Raw genomic sequence first — 20859 nt, forward strand, 5'->3', positions numbered from 1 at the left:
GCTGAAAAGCGTTTCCCTTATCTGTCCAGAACAGATTTTATTTACGTTTCAGTCTTTACAAACGTCTCGGGGACCTCTGTCTGATCATCGAGTCTTTCTGTAACGGTCAATGCGGCAAATTAAAAATTCTAGGCCTCTCCTTACGACATTTACAGTCCAAATTCTCCCCGCTGACTTTGATCAGGCTGCGTTCACTGCTGGAATACCTAACAGAACTCGCGGAAGGTTAGGTGGGGGCCCCAAATAAAATGAAATACAAACGAAGAAAAAATGATCAAATATACCAAGTGGATCTCATTCTTTTCTGGGTTCTATTTCCAAGGCTAATTCCAATTCTAATGTTTGGTAAAGGCTGCTGCTACAAGAGGAAGCAAGACCAGGCTCCTGGGATGAGAAAAAAGGCTTTAGAATCAGGGTTATTTGTAACAGTCAATCACACATTAATATTCTAAAGGAAAGACTTTAAAAATACAACTATCTCATTAATAGAAAATTAATTTGCTAACTAGCTGATTGTTTTGTATTCATGAACATTAGCTATTTATACCATATCCACCACAAAAACACTAGCATTATTTCCAATTCTAAAAACTTTTTTTGCAAACCTATTGCCCTCTCTTACACAGCCCCTCTGACTTAGACAGTCACACGAGCTAGGATATACTTTTATGCTTATCTACTTATAAAATCTTCTACATTGTGTGTGTGTATACATGCCCATGCCCCTAGGTATGCATGGGTCTATACATGGAAGTGCATCCATACAACTCCACATGTATGCAGGAACATGCATCGGTGCTTGAGTATACACACATACATGCACCTGCACACATGGGCCTCTATAGGTGGATGGATGGACATAAGCATGTGCATCTATGCATCTCAGCAATGCATCTTAGTAAAATAAGGTCAGAGACACAAAGCCAGGTGTTTCTGAGCACTGTCATTTTCTCGCAGAAGACCCATCCATTAAAGTCGGGACTGAAACCAAATCAGTCAACTGCATACAACTTTCACCCACCACCTCTTCTTGCAGCTTCTGGGTGGTTTCCACGAGGTGACTCTGAATTGGGTTTCCACATTCAGAAAACAATCCTGGTTACCTACCCATAATCCAAGAGATTTCTTCATTCGATCAACATTTGCTGAGGTTCTACTATGAACCAGGCATTGCATTAAATGTTTGTGCAGCAATAGTAAAAAAAAAACACAAATTCCCTGCTTACCTGCTAGCAGGAGAGGCAGGTAATAGAGAGATAAATTATGTTCTTTATTAGGAAGTGGCGAATTCTACGGGTGGGGAGATAGCTGCCTCTGGGCCAAGGTGTGCTGGGAGCATCAATGAGGAAAGGAAGGTTATGACTGGACAAGAGGGTGCTCAGACTGACCCAGAGACAAGTACTCAAGGTTAGGAAGCAGATAAGGGGGAGGATGCCTGGACAGTTCTGGAAGTGGAGGGAGTAAGAGGCAGAGTAGGAGAAGAGGTCAGAGAATTAAGGGGCAGACGTGCCAGGTTTGTTGGCCTCTGTCTTGGCTTCCAGTCTGAGGGAGATGGGAGTCACTGCAGGACCTGTGACCAGAGGCAGGACACTACAGCCCTCCCCAAAAGGGGCCCAGCTGCAGGCAGGCATAGGAGTAGGGAGGCCAGGCGGGAGGAGCTGAAGTAGCCCCATGAGAGAGGGCCGGGGGCCAGGAGGTAGCAGAGCAGGAGGTAAAGGGAGGTCGGATTTGGGATACGCTGAAGTTTGAGCTCAAACGATTTCCTCATAAATGGACAAAGGAAGTGAAAGGAAAGTCAAGGAGGATGCCAAGGCCCACCAGCCAACCCGAAGATGAAACTGCCTCCTCAGAGAGGGGAAGCCACGCTCAGGGTTATGGCCGCCCCAGGTGAGTCCTAAGCTGAGGCCTCCTACCCTGGAAGTCCCTCTCGGACTCCCTTCCCCGCCCAGCCCTCGCACCTCCCTCCTCTCAGGCCTCCTGGGCTGGCTCCCTCCTCCCACACGCCACCCAACAGCCCTGCAGGATTCCCTTCTCTTCTGCCCCTCCCGTCCCTCCTGCCTCCAGGCAGAAGACTCCCCAGGCTCCATTTCCAACCCTGGCCTCCCTCCTTGAATTGGGGCTCAGCAGTTCCAGCTGCCTGCTGAGTGTGGAAGGCACACCTCGCCTGAACCTGACCAGAAGACCCTTCCTAACTCAGTAGGCTCCCACTGATGAGACCCCCGCGCACTTGGACTCTCCTTCTCCCTCCCCTCCCCCTTCTCGCTCCCCCGGCACAGCATGTCTAGAGTCTGCCTTCGCTGTGTGCCTGGCACCCACTGCCCTCATCTCTGCTGCCCTCCACCTGATCTGACCCTTTTTTCAACACTGAAAGCTATTCTGCGACCCTCACGTGCTCTACCTCGGTCACCGCCTGCTCCTCCACCCCTGGATCTCCGCTGCCCACACACCCACACAAACCCCTCACCTCGCCGCGCCCAGCCACATAGTGCTATCATCTGCAGACCTCCCGACTTCTGCTTCCCACTGTGTTGCTTGCCCCTCACAAATGCCTTCACGGCCATCCCACTTGGTGGTCTGAGGCCAAGTTCACGACATTCCTCAATCTGACCCTTGGAACTGATCGGTCTTCCCTGCACAATTCATGTAGCTCTTGAATCGACTGTATAACTCTTGCAATATTTAACAGGCGTTCCCTCATCTTCTCTTTTACCTCTTTATGTGCAACGTCACTCAAAATCACTGACAATATTACTTGTTATGTGGACATTTAAAATCATCCCCTTCAGTTACGAGGGGAAAGGACTCTTGTTTGTAGGGTCAGTTCCCAGTCAAGGTCTGTGCACTGGCAAATCCAGGTAATGGTACAACAGAGAGAAGAACTAAGAGGAACGACCAAGAAGCTCTGCCGACTGAAAGGGTAGGAAAAGAGGAGAGAGGAGGAGAAGCCTCCGAGGCTGGCTGTTGGGCTGGTACTTTGGGGAGCAGACATGGAGAGTAGGAGAGAGGATTTTAAACAGCAGGTGCCAATCGCATGGAGGGAGTGGAGGGGAGCAGGATCTCACTCCTACTCACATTTCCCCGAAGAGATGAGTCAAGACTCAAAGTGCTTTCATTCACGTTCTGGCAACGACTATGTCTATCTGAATGCGACTTGATGAACAAGACTGGGCCGCACGGCCACAGGTTTATCTGGGTTACAAGATGAGGACATTCTGTGTGCCGGAGGCCCACACCTCTCAAAGTCAGAGACCAGCCTCTGGTATTTCTTTATATCCCAGATGCGGAGCACAGTGTCCTAAGCAGAGAAATTTGTCACTGGTTGATGATGATAAGCAGGGTTGTCGAGGGACGAGTAGATGATGTGGACTCTGTGCTTAATCAGGGGAATGTTCCAGAGACTGCCACTCATTACTAGTCAGGTAGCCAAGCCGCATTCGTCAATGCATGCATTCCTTTAAGGAGATTTTCATTTGTCTACCGAGCAAATATAACTTTTGTAGGTCAGATTCACAATTACACTTTAAAACAGGCCAGCCCGGAGAGCAGGGCTTGCTGAGGACGCGTGGGAACCAAAAATACCGTGGCATTCAAACTCCAAATGTCAGGGAGAGCACTGTGCACGGCAAAGCAAGCAGGCTTTTGGAGATTCAATCCTAATTATTTATATTCTTCACTGGAAACTAGGCCCCCCTCCCCTGCTGACACCCCGACTTTGGTTCCTTTATTTGCTCCTCTGAGTATCACACCCAAGACCTTTGCAGAAAAACAATTACAGCTCCCACAGTTTTGTGAGCAAAAAAATCAAATGGTCCTCGCTAAAGCCTCCACGATAGGTTTTCCAAATTTCAGTCTTTTCTGGACCATCCTTTTGCCCTTTCTCATGGAATCATTCCAGCCTCGCAGAAAGTCCCTGATAAAAGGAACTTACTTAAACACCTGCCTTCGGGATATTGCACTGGGAAAGCAAAGGAAGCACAGAGGAGGAGATGGCATCCATATCGCAGATCCTGAAACACGAGGTGTGCACAGCAGCAGGTGGAAGGCACACCCCCAGAACGGGACGGTGCAACAGAGACCCGAGGACAGCAGCCACAGTGCCGCCCCCACCTGCGGCCTTTCTGATACACAAATGCAGCGAGACCGTGGCGCCACCGCACTGCGGGCACCGTGATGTGCAGGGGCCACGTGGGGGCGGGGCCTCTGTGACAGCTTCTTCTGAAAGACAACCTGCGGTTCGATCGCACATGCTGTGACCACTCCCTCCTCGAGACGGTGAGGAGTTGCTGAGGGGTGCATGTGAAAGTCAAGCTGATCTGGCTAACAGTCTAGCCAACAGCTGAGGGAGGGAGAACAGTACAAAATCCCCCCATCAACTGGCTGTTGCGAGTGGAAACTGGAAGAAAGTCGAGGACAGTTTCATAGCGTGAATCACAATTTGCCATTGAAATGTGTAAACGCTGTGGCCCAGCAAATTCCATATCTGGAAATCTAACCCAAATAAGTCATCAGAAGAGGCACAAAGATGTATTTATAGCGATGTCTGAAATTCTGTCTAAAAAGGTGAAGGGAGGGAGGGAGGGGCTAATTATTCGTCCATAGCATATTGAGTAACTAAATTATGATACATTGATTCAACTGAACACCACCTGGTCGTTAGAAGAACACTATAGACTTACATTTATTATCATAAAGGAAAGTCAGTGGGATAGTGTAAAAACCAAATAACGAGACAGTACATGAAGTGTGCGTGCACAGGCGTGGTCTGTCACATGAGGAAAGGCGTCTACAAGAAAAGCCACAAGACATAGGTACTCCATCAATGGAGGAGGATAAGAGTAAATTTCAGCTTTCCTTATCTTCCTTCCACATATCACTTTCATAATAAGAAATAAACAATAGAACTGGTTTTTTGTTTTTTTTTTTTTCAAAATTTTCAAAAGAGAGTAAATTGGAAAATTACCTTCTTTCTCTGAGAGAAACCCGTTGTCCCTGGAGGGTTTATATATTTAGCACCGAGAGCTCTCTCCTTCTGCCTCTCTGTCAGCCTTACCTCTTCACTCTTTCTTCCTCTGCTCCTCTCTGTCCCTCGCTCTCTTCCATCCAACCCCCTTAGGAAGAAGAAAGAGTGGGGAGGGCTTGTGTGTGGCCTTAACAGAGGCAATTTAATAAATTGCTTTCTTAGTTGAAATCTGCCCTGCAAAAGCTAAGGAAAGCTGGGAAAGACCCTGAGGAGGGCTGTCGCCAAGTTAGAGGAAGTGAGGAAGGTTTTTCAAAAAATATTTTCATCAAATTCTGGGACCAAAATTTGACCAAATTTGATTTGGACCAAAATTCACGAACACTGGTTACAAAATAAGGTATTTCTTTCCAGAGTTAATAAGAAATCCTTTAAAACATAAAAATCATTCTTTATCATCTGATTTTTCCAAATGAGTTTGTAAGTAAAATGCACTGTTTTTAAGTGAAGGGCTGTAGGAGAGGAAGACAGAATGGAGTGAGGAGAAAAGGAGACTTCACGGCATAAAGATGAAGCCTAGTGTGCTGGATCCAAACCTCAGGAGAATCATCTGCAGCCAGCTTGTTGTCTTAAGTTCTGAAACCAAAGCTCAAAACCCACAGAAGTGCCTCTGTGGCTTCTCCATCACCCTCTGCCTGGGCTGGGGCTGCTCTCACTCCATCACAGGGTCATCTTCCGCTTCTTAGCTGGTTCTGAGAATCTGCACCAATTTTAGTGTGCAAAAGAATCCCCGGAGGAGCTTGCAGAAGATTCCTCTGCAGAGCAATCAGGCCTGTGGGAAGACCAGGAATCTGCCTAGCTAACGGGTCTGGCTTGGAGGGGAGGAGAAACACCCCATGCCTCCGCAGGGGGGCCACCTATAGCCACCATGCATGTCCACGGTGGGGTGCTTTCAATAATGCTCAGTTTATCATCATAATCAATCCACACAATAAATAAATGATGCTGACTGTGACAATATTTAGGAAGATAATAAGGGCAAGACATGAAGATTAATGATAACTGATTTTTTAAAAACTCCTAATATTCAATAACCCTGATGCTCATTGATCTTAATACTCAATGACAAAAAGAAAATGAACAATAATCCTGATTGCTAATAACACTGAAATGTGGTTTCGGTTTAAGTGCAACTTCAATGTCAGAGGAGCCTCCTCCTAGCAAAGGAGAACTGTAGGAACTGATGTAAGTTGTGCTCTTCAGGGAAGCTCATGCCCCCTCTGCTCGGGTCTTTTTCTCTAACTTTTTACTTTTTGTTTGAACACAACCAAGTTTTGGATTTTTTTTTTTTCTCTATTATAATGAGCTCAATAGACCTTGTTCAACTCTGGTTTTAAGATGACCGTGAAAAGGTGAAATATCTGCATTTTCATTTTTAAATCTTAAGCTTTCATCAAAAGAAGATGCTAATGATTCTATAGGTGGTAACCTTTCCAGACTTTGACTATTTTAGCTCCCAGAGAAAGATAAAGGACAGACAGTAGCACTCCCAAAGGAATGATGAGAAGTTTCTACTTTCTTTCTTTTTCTTCGCTTTTTTTTTTTTTGCATTTGATCCTCTAAAATACATTTAATGTAATAAAAAGGGGGCATTTAAATGTCACAGAGGTGGGTTATGAAAATCTACAAAGGATTCTTGAGACCGACATTTTGCAGCTGGAGATTTTCTTCACATGGCATTTACAGAGCAGAGTGACACGTCTAAGCCAAATGTGATCAGCCAGGTGAATGCCATATGGTCACCCTGGTCCCAAGGAGCTAGAATGCCAGCTCTTCTTTCCAGAGGTCTACCGTCCAGTGAAAGACATAAAACCAACATACAAAAAACAAAAGCTGGTGAAGGATGGAGAATATTCAGATGCTGAGCTGTGTGATGCTGGCTGTGAATGCAGCTATTAGAGGAAAGAGAGAGACCAACAACAGGCAGTCATTGTTGGAAGCAGGAGAGGGAGAAGAGAGGGAGAAGATGATGCCTTTCGTGTGCAGAGAGAAGCACACAGGGGACAAGCATGGTGGGGCTAGGCCACCTCCAGAAATAGCAATCCCACCCCAAGACCCGGGATGGAAAGCAGCAGCCCAATCTGGCCTGGCATCGGCATCTGAGAGTGGGGCATGGTCCAAGGCAGAACTACTGGGACAGGGGCCAGACCACGGAGAGGAGGGGCCTGCCACGTGCAGCAGCAGGACAGGGCAAGAGGAGCATGGGGACCTCACACAGGAAGGAAGGAGACCTCACTCCAAGGAAGCTGATGGAAGCTCGGGAGCACTGTCTTAGCAGGGAAGAACCCAGTTTAACACTCCACCCAGGGTCCAGGGACCCCCCAAAACCCAGGTTTGGATAGTAAGATACACAGGGGCACATCCCCACCAGTGAACGGCCTGGACACCGGGGGTGCAGGTGACAACAGAGCCCGGTACCAGGAGAACTCGGGCACCTTTAGAAAGTGGTCTGGCAGCAGGCTGCATGCGGGCAAGATGGGTTCAGGAAGATTTCAGAAAATCAGCCCAGCTTTGCTGGGTCAGAGCTGGGATGTGAATATCGATCCCTATGCTAATGGACCTGAAAAAAGTCATGATCAATGAACACGTTCTGTAGATATAGTAAAGGATAGTCTGAAAATCAACTGTCCCTCCCACTACCTTATTTCTTTATATCCTAACTCATTTTTTTTATGATCCAAGAGGCTTATAGAAAATGCATACCACTAAATGGCAAAATGCAAATTTAAATGAACATCAGAGGAAGGAGAAACATAACCTGAGGTTAGAGTGTGTAGAAAAGAGATAAGTGGGCCCTGAGGTCCCTGCAGCTGCGAGAGGTGAACTCCACTTTGATCCTGCATCTCTGCACAGCCCTTTCCAACGGAGGACGGAGGCTGTGCACCTCAGTCCCATGGCATCCTTCCTCCTGACATGCCCTGGTCTGTCCCTAGTCTCTCCCTCTTGACACCTTCCCTGCCACAGTGAGTGTCTCACAAGGAGCCATATGATGGCTGCTCTGTATGGTACCCATGGCCAGGAAGCAGTCACAGGACTGGAAGCCAGACAGGAATGAGAGGGGAAAGTGAGCAGATAGGGAAGGGAAAGGCGGACTATTACTGAGTTGAAGTCCTGACCAAGAAACCAAATACTTTTTCAAGAAATGGATGAGATCAAGAAATATCCACCTAGAATCCCAAGGCCCAAATTGCTAACCTAAATATACACCCCCAAAAATGAGCACTGACTGCCGTGCATGGCTTCCAGGGGCTCTCCAGCCTAACTGAGAGTCAGCAAAACCTCCTAGCCTTACTGTTCCACTGGAACTTGCTCTCCTTTAAACTCTGCCCACTCTCACCCCAACTAGAGTGTCCTGGAAATGTTACAGGCTTTCAGGAACACTTCTCCCCAAATCCCTCTCTCCACCAGATGTGCAGGATGAGGCACCCCAACCCGAGCTAAGTTGTTTTTAGGACTTGTGTTCTGAAGGACATGGCTGATAGGAACAGAAGGGTGGGAAAAGATAACATTCCAAAGTGAGAAAACAGAGCTTCATTAAAGACTCCAAAGGACTACCTAAAAATTCATATCAAAGACCAGAAGATCCCTCCTTTTCCTTTGGAGGATGAGTGGAGAATCCAAGAAATACAATTCATACCTTGAGCACCCAGCTTGATATAAATTTGCTCATATCCAAGAGGAGAGGCAACAGAGAGTGGATGAGGTTTTCCAAGTTCTGTTACATGCTTGTTGAAATTAAACTTTATTCCCAGCTGTGACGGCCATTAGTGTGGAGCGCTATTATTAAATTAATTGCACAGAGTCCTGGGCCATCAAAATGCCACACCCCATCCTGTGCATCTCCCTGGAGAACACTGCCTGCCCTCCTTTCCCTGGTAGAGTTTGCTGCTCCTTCTCTGAGTCCTCTGGCCGTTTTTGCACATCTCTTGTCACGGTCCTTGTCCCTGCCTTCTCCCTGCTGCCCCGTGCACTGAGATAACACCTAAATCATCTTTGCATCTGTGAACTAGGTAAGTGCCTGGAAAATAGAGGCAAGCAATTCCTATTTTCTAAACTAATGGACTAAATACTTCCCATAGTCCCACTGCCCACAAATGTAAGTAAATAAAACGAGATTAAATTCTTCAGTATAGAGACTTAGGAAGCAGATAAATCTGTCAAAGGAAACTTCATTGAATAAGCAAAGAATCTTAAAACGTATATGCCTTCTCACAAAATCACACATATAACTTAAAGCAGTGGCTCTGACATTTCTAGGGAATCAGATGCACTTAAGAATCCAATGAAGTTTTGACTTTCCTAAGAAAGATGCAGAGAGGCACACAAGTGTACAGTGCATTTTCAGGAGATCCACAGAATCCATGAAATAGAATTTTGTACCCCATGACTGCCCAAAACCAGGGGCAATTGAGCCCGGAGTACGAAACTTTTGCCTAAGAATAACGGTATTTGTTGGATATTGAGAATTCTGTTGTTTTTAAGCATAACTGAATAAACCATTAGACTCAAAAGACTATAATCTCCTCAGGACTATCATGCAAGTCAGGACAAATGCACCAAGTAAGTCCAGGAAGAACTAAACCCCTGGACCCATGAAAGACTATTGCAGCAGGGAAGCCTTACCACCTCAGTAAGAGAAAATTATTCACCTTCCTATAAACTCCCTATTCCTGTCTTGTTTCTCAAGAGAAGGAAATAAAGTGAAGACCCTGCTGTAGGAATCATTTTACAAAACAAGAGTCTTAAACTGAGCTGGACACATTAGCGCACGCCTGTAATCCCAGTGGCTCAGGAGGCTGAGGCAGGAGGACCATGAGTTCAAAGCCAGCCTCAGCAACTTAGTGAGGCCCTATCTCTAAATAAAATATAAAAAGGTCTGAGAATATGGCTCAGTGGTTAAGCCTCTAGGTTCAATCCCTGGTACCAAACCAAAAAAAAAAAAAAAAAAAGTCTTAATCTGAAAAGTAAGATCAAGGAGGACTCCATAGCCCCCGGGACGCACAGAGAGGTTACAGGGTGATGGGCAGACTAGGAAATCATCTAACCCAACTAAGAAATCAAAAGCCTGGAAATTGTTGATTTCCAGGACTCTGTGGCTAATTTAGTGGCTAAAATTCTGCAAACATGATCCCAGGACATTCCTATGGGCCACTTGTCACACTATTTACCCCTTTGTGAGTTAAAGAGAATCTAAAGTTACAGGAGGAGACTCTCAGGGGATCGTAAATGAGAACCACTGGACCAGATGAAATATTCCAGCATACTTATTATTATAACACAGACATAAAAATGTACTGAAGCCATAAGAAATTACGGCACAAGTGTGTACCTGATAAAAGCCATAGAGAAAAACAGGGGTTAGGGGCAGGGGAACAGAAGGAGGGACCAGAAAGGGGCAAATAAAAGAACTAGACCACTGCAAAGAAAGAATAAGAAGATAAATAATCTGGATGGAAATGAGAATAATCTCAGAAAGCAAAGGAATAAAATACCTGATCGAGGTAACAACAAACAGGGACCGTGAGAGAGAAGAATGTGGAAAGGAACACGGTTTCTCTGAGCAAGCAGGCAGGCAGGAGTGTGGGACAGACGGGGCCTGCAGGGGCCTCCTGGGCTCCCGGGCTCCTCGGTGTGCTTGAGAGAATGGATAAGAGTTAAAGGAGATTGGGGAATCCTCGTGGAGTAGAATCTTTGGCTGCCCGTTTTCCTCATAAAAGACTCTAAAGAGGAGAGTTGAAATGAGGACTCAAAGAATGGATTTGGGGTATGCGGTCGGGAGCGTCTGGGCTGCACTACAGCTGGGGAGGGAGCACAGAGCAAGGTCCACCATGCAGAAGTGAGGATCTGTGCCTGGTCGGGGGAAGAGGAGGAAATCCAGGGAGGGGTCCAGGGGGACCTCCCCCCCCCCAACAAATGGTGAAACCATTCCTTGCTCAGCTCTCTCCCAGGCCACACCTCAGAGGGCTGCCGGGCCTCGCCCCTAAGACCACCCACCACCTCAGTGTGCTCAAGCCACTGCAGATAAAAACAGATCTACACTTCCTAAAGACAGGCAAAATGAATCAAACAGCCTTACCCTATGTAAATTTATGATTACACAAATGGTATGCCTTTACGCCATGTACAAACAGAGAGGCAACATGTATCCCATTTGTTTACAATAAAATAAAAAAATTTTTAAAAATTTAAAAAATTTAAAAAAAAAAGACAGGCCAGCCCTAACCGTGCTCCAAGAAAACCGACGAACTTGACTCTTTGGTAACACAAACTGAGGGGCGAGTGAGTCACTCGGGAGCTAATGAGCACCTCCGATGCTCCCCACGGGGCAGGCGACGTAAACAGAGGTTATTCCGTTATTTACCCCCAAACATTGCATAAGGCAAATAACGTGTGGAAGAGATGCACTGAGGAAAACCAGACGGGGACATTAAGGAACAGGCAGAAGAGTCTGGTGGCAACTTGGGAGGGAACGGGGACAAGAAGAAAAGACCCGGTGGCAAGAGTCACGGATGTCACAGAAACTTCTCTGATTTTTCCTCTGACACAGGATAAATATTAATAAGTCGATGGTAATGAAGGAGAACAAAGAAGGTTAACTGTGGGCTCACAGAAACTGGCCGAACCAAGCACGCCAGGGTCATCTGGCCCGCGCAGGACAGCAGCGCTCGGCAAACAGCTCCTCAAGAGGAGAAGGAATGGGGAGTGTCTCCCCGTGAAGGGATGGGGAGCCAGAGACGTTCAGTCTGAGTGAGATGTTACACGAGGCTCGCCACTGAGGCATCCCGAGGACCCAGATTCACACAATTTTTGTTTTTTATGTATCAATTTTTAAAAAACAAATATATTATACTCCTTAATTCATAATATATCATCATAACCTGTAAAATAAACTAAGTAATTTTTAAAACATATTCAAATCCACTGACAGCAACCAACCTGCTCTCCCCAAGATTCAGAAGGGGTACCTCTGCCATATGGGAATACTAAAACCTCTGGCCAGAGGTTAAGTAGAGGATCTGTAGAGAGAGTGGGGAGATAGGAGACAGTCCACGCCTGTAAGTTCTTCAAGCTTCTTTCTAGAAAAGAGCAGCAGGGTCGGAGGCACAACCACAGGGTTCTGGAACTCTGCCCTCCCCTCCGCATGGACATTTCCTTCCACCTGCCACAGCACCAACCTGTCTGTCTGCGAAATGAATGCCCCTGAGCTCCTCAGAACGGTCTTTTGAGTCTTTGCTAAAACATATTCACGCCTAGAGAGCCCAGATTATGAAAGTGAATTATTGAATTAAGCTCCTTTTATTTTTTAGTTTTTATTTTTTTAAGCTCCCTTTGTTAACAAAATAAAAAGAGCATTAAACACATGTCAATGTAGTAAGTACAAGGCTTCTTCCCTGATTACAAAAGATACATCTTGTTTCTTTAAGACAAAGAGATCTTGTAAAAGAGGGGATGGCAGGGGTAGGTGTAGCCAATTTATCACTGTCAGGAAGCTGGCCACAGAGCTGGCGACAGGGACAGGACTGCCCGCCACCTCAGGGAGAGGAGCAGGAAAACAGGGTTGCTCTGGAGCCAGGCTCTGCAGCAAACACGAGTCCTACACGCTCTAGCTAGGAAATCTAAAGGACATCAGGTCGCAGCATTTTTAAGTGAAAGAAATGGTCTGTGGAAAGAAACAACATTACTCAAAATCATTGCCTCCTCATAATAACCTAAAGTCTAATCTGGGGAAAAAGAGTTCCTCGATTATTAATATATGAAATCAGTGTTTTAAAATTATTCCCCTAAGGAATAATATATTTGGGGGGCTGGAGACGTGGCTCTGTGGTAGAGCACTAACCTGGAGTGCATGGGGGGGGTCCTGGGTTCAAATCCCAGCACAAAAAAATAAAATACAAACGAACAAACAAAAAACCTCCACAGTTAGCAATATGAGTTCACATTGTACATGAATTCACAAAGTCTCTCCTATCTCAGATGAATAAATCTATACTGATGCTGGTAAATTCCTATTAGCCCCCACCCGCACCCCCGTCAGTCCACACTTACACCAATGTTACAAAAGAAGGAAGAGCAGCTCATTCACTAAAGAGAACAGCTATACAGTGAATCAAAATGCAGTCTGTAAAAATAAAAATAAATAATTTTTAAAATATCATATACAGGTATAAAAAAAGAAAAATCTGACTCAAAGTTTTGCTTAAAATGTCTTTTTATTTTTAGTACAAAAATACAGTAAATATATTAATATAAAAAAAGATCAGTATAAAATGAGAAGTATCAAAATACACAAACTATTTTTTTATGCTGAATTGTTAAAACAGATGCAGAAGAAAACGACAGTCCTCTGCATGTACCAGGGAGTCGAATTCCAAGTTGAGTCTTGACCCCGCTTCACGTGACCTCTGACCCACCTGATGGCCGAGCCCCCGTCTGAACTTACCCTCCCCTCTTTTCCATCCCCCAAACTGATTCCTCCTCACATCCTGTCCATTCCACAAAACCCCTACTCTTCCCAGCTGCGTTTCCAAAGGTTGAAAAAGGACGATCTCGTCAAAGGAGTGCCAGCCACATGTAAAATGAAACAAATTATGTGAAGCTGAGTATTTCTCTTCTCCCTTTATCTTCATTACGATGTTTATAATACGCACAAATCTAGGATTAGTCCGAATGTATATTTTCCGTTTATTTAGCAAAATATTTAATGTAGATCAGAAAAATAGAGAAAGCCCCCGGGAATAGTCCCTAACATCTGCAACTTATGCTTTTGCAACCATTATCTCATCTAACCCTCCCATCGCCTCCTGAGACAGGCGTGCACCCCATCCCATCCCCCAAAAGAGGACAACTAGAATACCTGGTCGGACAGGAGAAGGTATGAACTGCAGGAACAGGAAACTGGTCGGGTGCATGAGACTGGGATGGGTCGATTCTACACTTCAACTGGTGTCTTTGCATGGATTCTGCAAGATGGACTAAGCACTAATAAAGTGCCTAATATCAGCAAAGTGAAGGGGCTAGAGTCACAAGTTCCATCTGGAGTAGTGCCCTATGCCGGGTGAGGGGTTAGGACAACTGACAGAATATGGTCAGAACGCACAGTCAGGGAAAAGGTCGTCCTTAGGCAACTGTCCAAGTGCAGTCCTTGGGAGTGGGCTTGGGGAAGGGAACCTGGGAGCTTTGCTTTCTGAAGGCCATTCTACTTCACAGAGGAATTTGAGGACATCTACCTGGATATGTGACAAGTTCAAGGAGGTTAAATTACAGAGGCAAGAAAGTGTGAAAGTTATAAGTGGTTCATTCGAGAGCAGAGGGTGTGAGTCCAGGGGACCCAGAGGGAGCTGTAATCCTTCCGGTGACAACTGAGCAAGTGGCTCAGAATACAGTCTCTGGAACCCAGAGCCCCTGCTTCCTCCACTTTGAGCCACACTGGAAATATTACCAATTTTGATTCTGAGTAAAGCCATATTTAAAATGGAGGGAACTATATTGATATCTAGAATTCGTATTATCTGGACAAAATTTCCTGTCTATGTCCAACACCAACCAAGGTTGAGCTGAATCGGACACGTGTGGAGGAGACCACTGCGACTCACCAATGAAGTGATTGTGCCCCAGAGTAAGCATCTCCTCCAAGAGGACAAGGCCCCCGGGAGCCTGGAGCGGGGTCACGCTGCGTCCGTCTATGAGGGAGCACTGCTGAAAGCCCGTGGCGGTGACCTTCCATAGCAAAATCAGCGAAGCGGTGGCGTCCTGCCGGATTCTGAAAACAGGAATGATGTCATTGGAAAATCCCTTCCCGAAACATTCATCCCAGAACCAATTCATCAAGTTAAAACTAAAGGCAACGTGCGCATCCACGGGGGTGTCGGGAAGCTGAGAGAAGCACCGTGTGGACGCGTGTCCACTTTGCATACCCCAAGTTTTCCCACATTTACTAGGAATGACTACCTCCTCCCGTTTAAAACCCACCCCCAATAACTAAGGTAACAACTTTAAAACATGATGCGCGTACACTGAGTTCTTCTGCAGACAAGTCCTTTGATAACCACACGACATAGGGTCCTGCTTAACTGTACCACAAGTGTGCCCTCAGCCCTGCGCCACCCCTGAGTTACTCTGCCCAAACGAGCGGACAGGGTCGCTCGCCCTGCTTCAGGCCTCCCTGGTTTCTGGTGGTTTTCAGGATGCAATCCAGAGAATGGGGGGCCATCAGAGGCCCTCCAACCCCATCCCAGCTCCCTCTCAGCCGCTGCTCCTGCACCTCATCCTGGCAGCCCAGCACTCTGGCAGGGAGAAGGTGGGTCTCCTCCCAACCCAGTTCTCTCTGGCTCCCAAGCTTCCACGCGTCTCCCTCAGCCCATACATTTCCTCCATCCCTCCACGCTGGCAGCAGCCCATTCGCCCTGTGTCCCAGGAGGACTGGGCTCCAGTGTGCTCTCTGCAGAACTGTTTCCCAAGAACAGAGCTCCAGCTCACAGCAGGGGGCTCAAAAAAGTTGGGTAAAAACAACTGTTGCATGAACAAATAACATCGTAAGGGGCTAGGAAACCCCACGTGAGGATTTGCAGTGCTCAAAGATCATTTGGCATTCCGATCTTGCTCGGCCTGGGAAAAACCGACATTTCTGTCCAGTTCTACAGCCTAAGAGGGTCTCAGAGAAGGTCAGGTTTGTTGAGAGAGAGAAAAAAAAAAAGCGTTTAAAGACTTGAAGACCAAAACGATTCCGACAGGCTTACGAAAGTCCAGTAGCACCATCCGGGCAAGGAAGGCCTGGGAGGTGGTTTCTTAAAGGAAACCGGTTAGTAACCAGCACTCCTCTGCACTCCCAAGGCCGCTCGAGACCTCAGACTTTCAGCTGTTATGAGCACAGAAACCCTGAGGACCAGGGTCCCCCTGCTGGTGGAGCTGGGAGTGGCCTCAAACCCCTGTGGGGACATTACTCCTGTGTCCAAGTCTGCTGCCCTTTCTGGCTCTTCCCCTACCAGACTAACTTTGGGACTTGGGGAGGAGGGCACAGGGGCACTATAACCAGGTCACCCACTGATTGGAAAGCAAGATGGGTGAAAAGGACCTACATTCATGAAAGGGGACAATAGTGCATTGACATGGTTGATCAGGACCTCGTGTCCCCAACCTTGTAAAATCCCCAAAGACTGGACAGCAAACCTCCCTGAGATTGCATGGGTAGTATAAAGGAGGGCAGGCAGAGGGGGTGTCAGCCAGGTTGGACACTGTGGTGCTGAGTCCACCCATACTCCCCCGTCTGTGTCCCTGGGCAGGTACGGATTTCTCTAAGCAGGAGAGCTGACTTCCCGCTGCCTCTTCTCCATCTCCCCCGTCCACCCCCATACCATGGGAAGTCTGTGATTTGAAAGAGCTTAAAGTTAAGACAAAACAAAACCCTGAGTTGCTTGCTTTTAAGGAGCAAATTGTAATGTGTGAATTTTAAATTTGAGGTAAGTTATGCAAATGAATGTAACAAATGGTCTATTAATGTCTTAAGAGGCCAATAATTTGGGAAGCCACAGTCATGTGGCAGATGAGGAACCTGGTTCCAGGTCTCATCTGAGGCCTTGGGGCTTTGTCCCCCACATTAGGCTCAGCCAATCCAATCTTCCCATTCGGCATCCCCAGCCCATGGATCCCAACCTGATGTCCTCCCGTGTGACAGCTTCTACTCTTCATGAGTCTGCAGGCCAGGTGGGTGGATGGGCACTACCCAGCCCACAGGTGCTCGTGCAAACCTGAGCAGCTGTTCCTCTTTGTTCTGTGGGAGTGGGGTGGCTTGGGGGCTGTTGTGGTTGCAGGTTTGGGTATTGGTTTTGTTCTGCAGGACCCGGGATTGAGCCCAGGGTGCTCTACCACTGAGCTATATCCCCAGCCCTTTCTATTTTATGTGGAGACGGAGTCTCACTAAGACTCCCAGGCTGGCCTGGGACTCGCAATCCTCCTGGCCCAGCCTCCGGAGGCCCAGGTGTGTGCCACCGCGCCCTACAGGCTTAACAGATTTCAACTGAGAATCTCCTTACTTTACTGAGGTGTTCTGTGGCACTTCGAAGGACACCAAGCGGCCACCTGCAGAGCTGTTAGAGCTGGCGTTCCCACAGGCAATGTCTGGGACCACCTGGAGAAAAGGAGGACACGCTGTTGGGCTGACCGCAGCACAAGACGACGTCACAAGCCCAACTCCATGAGCCGCCCCTGCGCCTGTCCAGGATGAGGCTGCCGCCCGGCTGGAAGGGGTGTGTGCAGCCCTAGGGCCTGGAGACGAGAGGGAGCTTCGCCACCCGACTTCATGAACCGCGGACTGCGGGTTTCCAGGACTTTAAAAACAGATAGATGCGCTATGTTAGGAGAAGAGGCAGGGTCTCACTCCCTGTTCTTTTCCTCTCTGTTCCTCCTGCGTCCCGGCACTGACAAGGGACTGAACGCTTACAGAACAGGGGGATCGTGGGTGCGAGCTGTAGTGCCCAGGAGAGCACACCTCACACCTGCACCCATGAGGAGCACCTGGTCCAAATGACAGTCCCCTGTGCCAAGGGGCAAGGCAGCCCATGCAGGGAAGGGGCCCTTCTTTATCCTTGAGGGCTGTATCTACATTTTTAGGTTTAATTAACTAGTTAACTGATTAATGTTAGAAGGAGTTGGTGGGGTGTGGGAGGCTGTGCTCATCACCGACAGTGACCCCACTTAGGCCATGTCCAGTGCTTTGACCAATCTCCCCCCACGTCTAATTACTGTCCTCACCCAGGGCAGTGAAAACAGACGGGTGTTAAAATGAGTCCCCATCACAGAATCAACTGAAAACCATACAGAACCGGTCAGTTACTTCACCCAGGGCCCAACACTTAGAATTTATTTGCCAGAACACCCTAGAGTTAAATACTATGGCCAAAACCCACCTTTGATCCTCAAAGACATCCAACTTGTTAAATTTGTGTTAACAGACAACTGGTAGCTGAGTTTTAGTCCTCTAAGCTCCAAGTAGCTCCACATTTTCAAAGCGGCATTACTTCATGGAAAGGGGAAGTCCAAGCACGTCCCTGTGTTTCCTGCTGACCCTTCTAACCTGCTTCTTCGACAGTCCCGCAGCCCAAGACCCAGGGCATGACTACGAGATGGGTCGTTTCTTTTTCACACTTTCCTTCTGAGGATACCATGACTTTAAATAAAGAGATTGAAATGGCTGGTTGGGGAGAGATTTTCTTTAGAGGATGCTTCCTTGATAAACTTGGAATCAAATCTAGTTCACATTCAATAAATGCGTCATCCCGCAAGGAGGTATTAAAATCCTAACTTCAAAGCACTTATTAAAAGTCTGAAATCAGAACCAGTCACAGCTCTTTAGGTAGCTGGAAACATTGCCCTACAGCCTGAATGAGGCCTTCGTGGACTGAGTAGCGCTGCAAAGAAGTGGGTCAACTGGTTAGCATGCAAGAAACTAGCAGAAGAAACTTCGCTGCTCCTTTACAATAGCAGGGAAATTTCCAGACACATTCCTCGACTCTAATACATGCTTCACAAACCATGTGCTTTTCTCACCTAAGCCACGAAACTTGTAATAATAGGCCACCAGGTTTATTCGAACCTTAGATACATAAAGTATAAGATGTGGAGTGGAATTACACTACCCATGTTGCCTCAGATTCACGATGTGGATTTGCTTTCCAACTCTTCTAGCCAGCAAAATTATACTTCATGTCAACTTTTAGAGGTCTGTCAAAAAATCCTCAGGAGGGGACTTATTTTGGTACCTGAGATTGAACCCAGGGGTGCTTAACCACTGAGCCACATCCCCAGAACTTTTCTACTTTTTGTTTAGAGACAGAGTCTCACTAAGTTGCTTATGGCCTCATAAAGTTGCTTAAGTCCTCACTAAGTTGCTGAGGCTGGCTTTGAACTCACAATCCACCTGCCTCAGCCTCAGGAGTCCCTGGGACTACAGGTATGCGTCACCATGCCTGACAGGGTGAGACTTCTGAAGAGATTGAAGATATAACAGCCAAAACCTGAAGGAATAAATCCCATGGAAATACTGCAAGGTATCAAAAATAGAACCTAAACAGTAGTAAGATAGTAGAAATAATCAAGCATAATGCTATGCTATGATATAAAGGTTTGTGTCCTCCCAAATTCACAGCTTGAAACCCTGCTCCCCAGGGTGATAGTATTGGGAGGCAGGAACTTTGGCAGATCATTAGCTTGTGAGGGGAAAGCCCTATGCATGGGACTGACTTCCTTAAAAATGAGGCCTGAGGGATCCCAGTCTCCCAGAACCAACCAAGTGAGGTTACAGCCAGAAGGCACTTCTGTAAATAAGTGGGCCTTCCCCAGACTCCAAATCTACCCTGATCTCAGACTTCCTGGTCTCCAGAACTGTCAGGAATCTGTTGTTAAAAGTCACCTAGTTTTATGTGGTTTTGTTACAGCAGCCCAAACAGACTAAGACATACCCCAGGAAGGGCAATTAGCTCAACAATGTGAGGTCCTATAATACATTGGATTAATGACTCTACATTGAGGTGTCTGCCCCCAAATCCAAGATTATCTCACAGAAATGTATGTGGGCATCATTCCAGAAAATAATCTCATTCGTTTGGTTTTCACTGGTTCTTTTTATGCTCAGATAGCCATGATTCACACAAGTACAGAACAAGGTCAGCCACGTTTTTGCTCCATAGGTAACTTAGAGGTCTTCCATTTTTATTGCTCATAAAAGAACCACTAGAATCATCTTAATGTTTCTGGTTTCTTACATAAGAATATCTGCCACAGGCTGTTCTCACCTCTACTTGATCCCACTTCATTTCTACAACTTTCTGCCCTGTTTTCGGCTGCCAGGTTGGCAGTGTGACTGTTGCCTGCGAGCGTGGCAGGACCATGTCAGGCTCCTGGGTGGCAGGGATGGGCTGCAGCTGCCTGGGCACCGTGGACTCTGTCCAGCCAGAGGCCGGGAGACTGGGAAGTGCCTGCTCACAGTTGAGACCTTCATAGCCCTCCTCGCAATCGCAGAGGTAGCCATCGCTGCTGCTGCTGCTGCTGCTGCTGCAGTTGCCATGGTGACAGGGGCTGCTGGCGCAAGGATCTGCAAGAAGCTGAAACGAGACCATAAATGGGTCAATTATTCCCTCGTAAGAAAAGTGGTGCGATTGCTGGGAATTTAGCTCCTGGTCTCAGAGTTACCGTGTTGTGGAAAGGCTGCTCTGTGGAACGCACTTTCTCGATTCTGTGTGCTTCCCAAGGTCGTCCCAACATTGACCTTGCTGCAGAGAACAGGCCCCCAGCCTGTGAGGCCGCAGCGAACAGCCTACCCCAACCCCAAAACCCTAAAGAGTGATGATTTCAGGAACCCGTTATTGGGAAGAAGTTTCTAAAACAAAAATTGTTAAAACTGAGGCTTATTAGGAAAAAAAAGATTTTGACATCTGTAGCTGTCTGTCATGACGAACGGTTTCAGGAATCTAAATTGGAATCTCCTTTTTCATATCCTGGACCTTTGAAGGGCTTCCTCAGGAGCAATGATGGACCAATTTATCGGTCCTACAGAACGGGCTTACCTGGGTCTCCCAATTTCCTTGGCAACCCTTTTAAAAGTGCTGCTATTGAATTAAAGGTTTCTGGAACATTCTGTTTGCATGGCAATTGAAGCTGGAGGGGGGGAGGTGCTTAGGAAGAATCTAATGAAATTTTTACCTCATTATTTTGGAGGGTGATTACAGAGACATGTGACCCCACTAGATAATGGAAGATAAAAATCTGGGCATCTGTCTTCACAGTGTGCTTGTGTTCTGAGTCCTTTACCACTGACCTCTGAGGGGCCATTTGTTGGTACTTGAGGACAC

General features: G+C 46.9%; 1 protein-coding gene across 1 annotated transcript in view; it reads right to left on the reverse strand.

Annotated features, from left to right (window-relative positions):
• Dner (delta/notch like EGF repeat containing) overlaps nucleotides 1-20859 on the reverse strand; it is a 301332-nt gene that overhangs the window by 162144 nt on the left and 118329 nt on the right. The window contains exons 2-4 of the mRNA XM_047547772.1: nucleotides 19804-20112; nucleotides 17047-17141; nucleotides 14611-14777 (exon numbers count right to left, since the gene is read on the reverse strand). Coding sequence (XP_047403728.1) covers nucleotides 14611-14777; nucleotides 17047-17141; nucleotides 19804-20112 — 571 coding nt within the window. The remainder of the gene's footprint in view (nucleotides 1-14610; nucleotides 14778-17046; nucleotides 17142-19803; nucleotides 20113-20859) is intronic.

This window comes from Sciurus carolinensis, chromosome 3, assembly GCF_902686445.1.
Source record: "Sciurus carolinensis chromosome 3, mSciCar1.2, whole genome shotgun sequence".
Classification (NCBI taxonomy): Eukaryota; Metazoa; Chordata; class Mammalia; order Rodentia; family Sciuridae; genus Sciurus; species Sciurus carolinensis.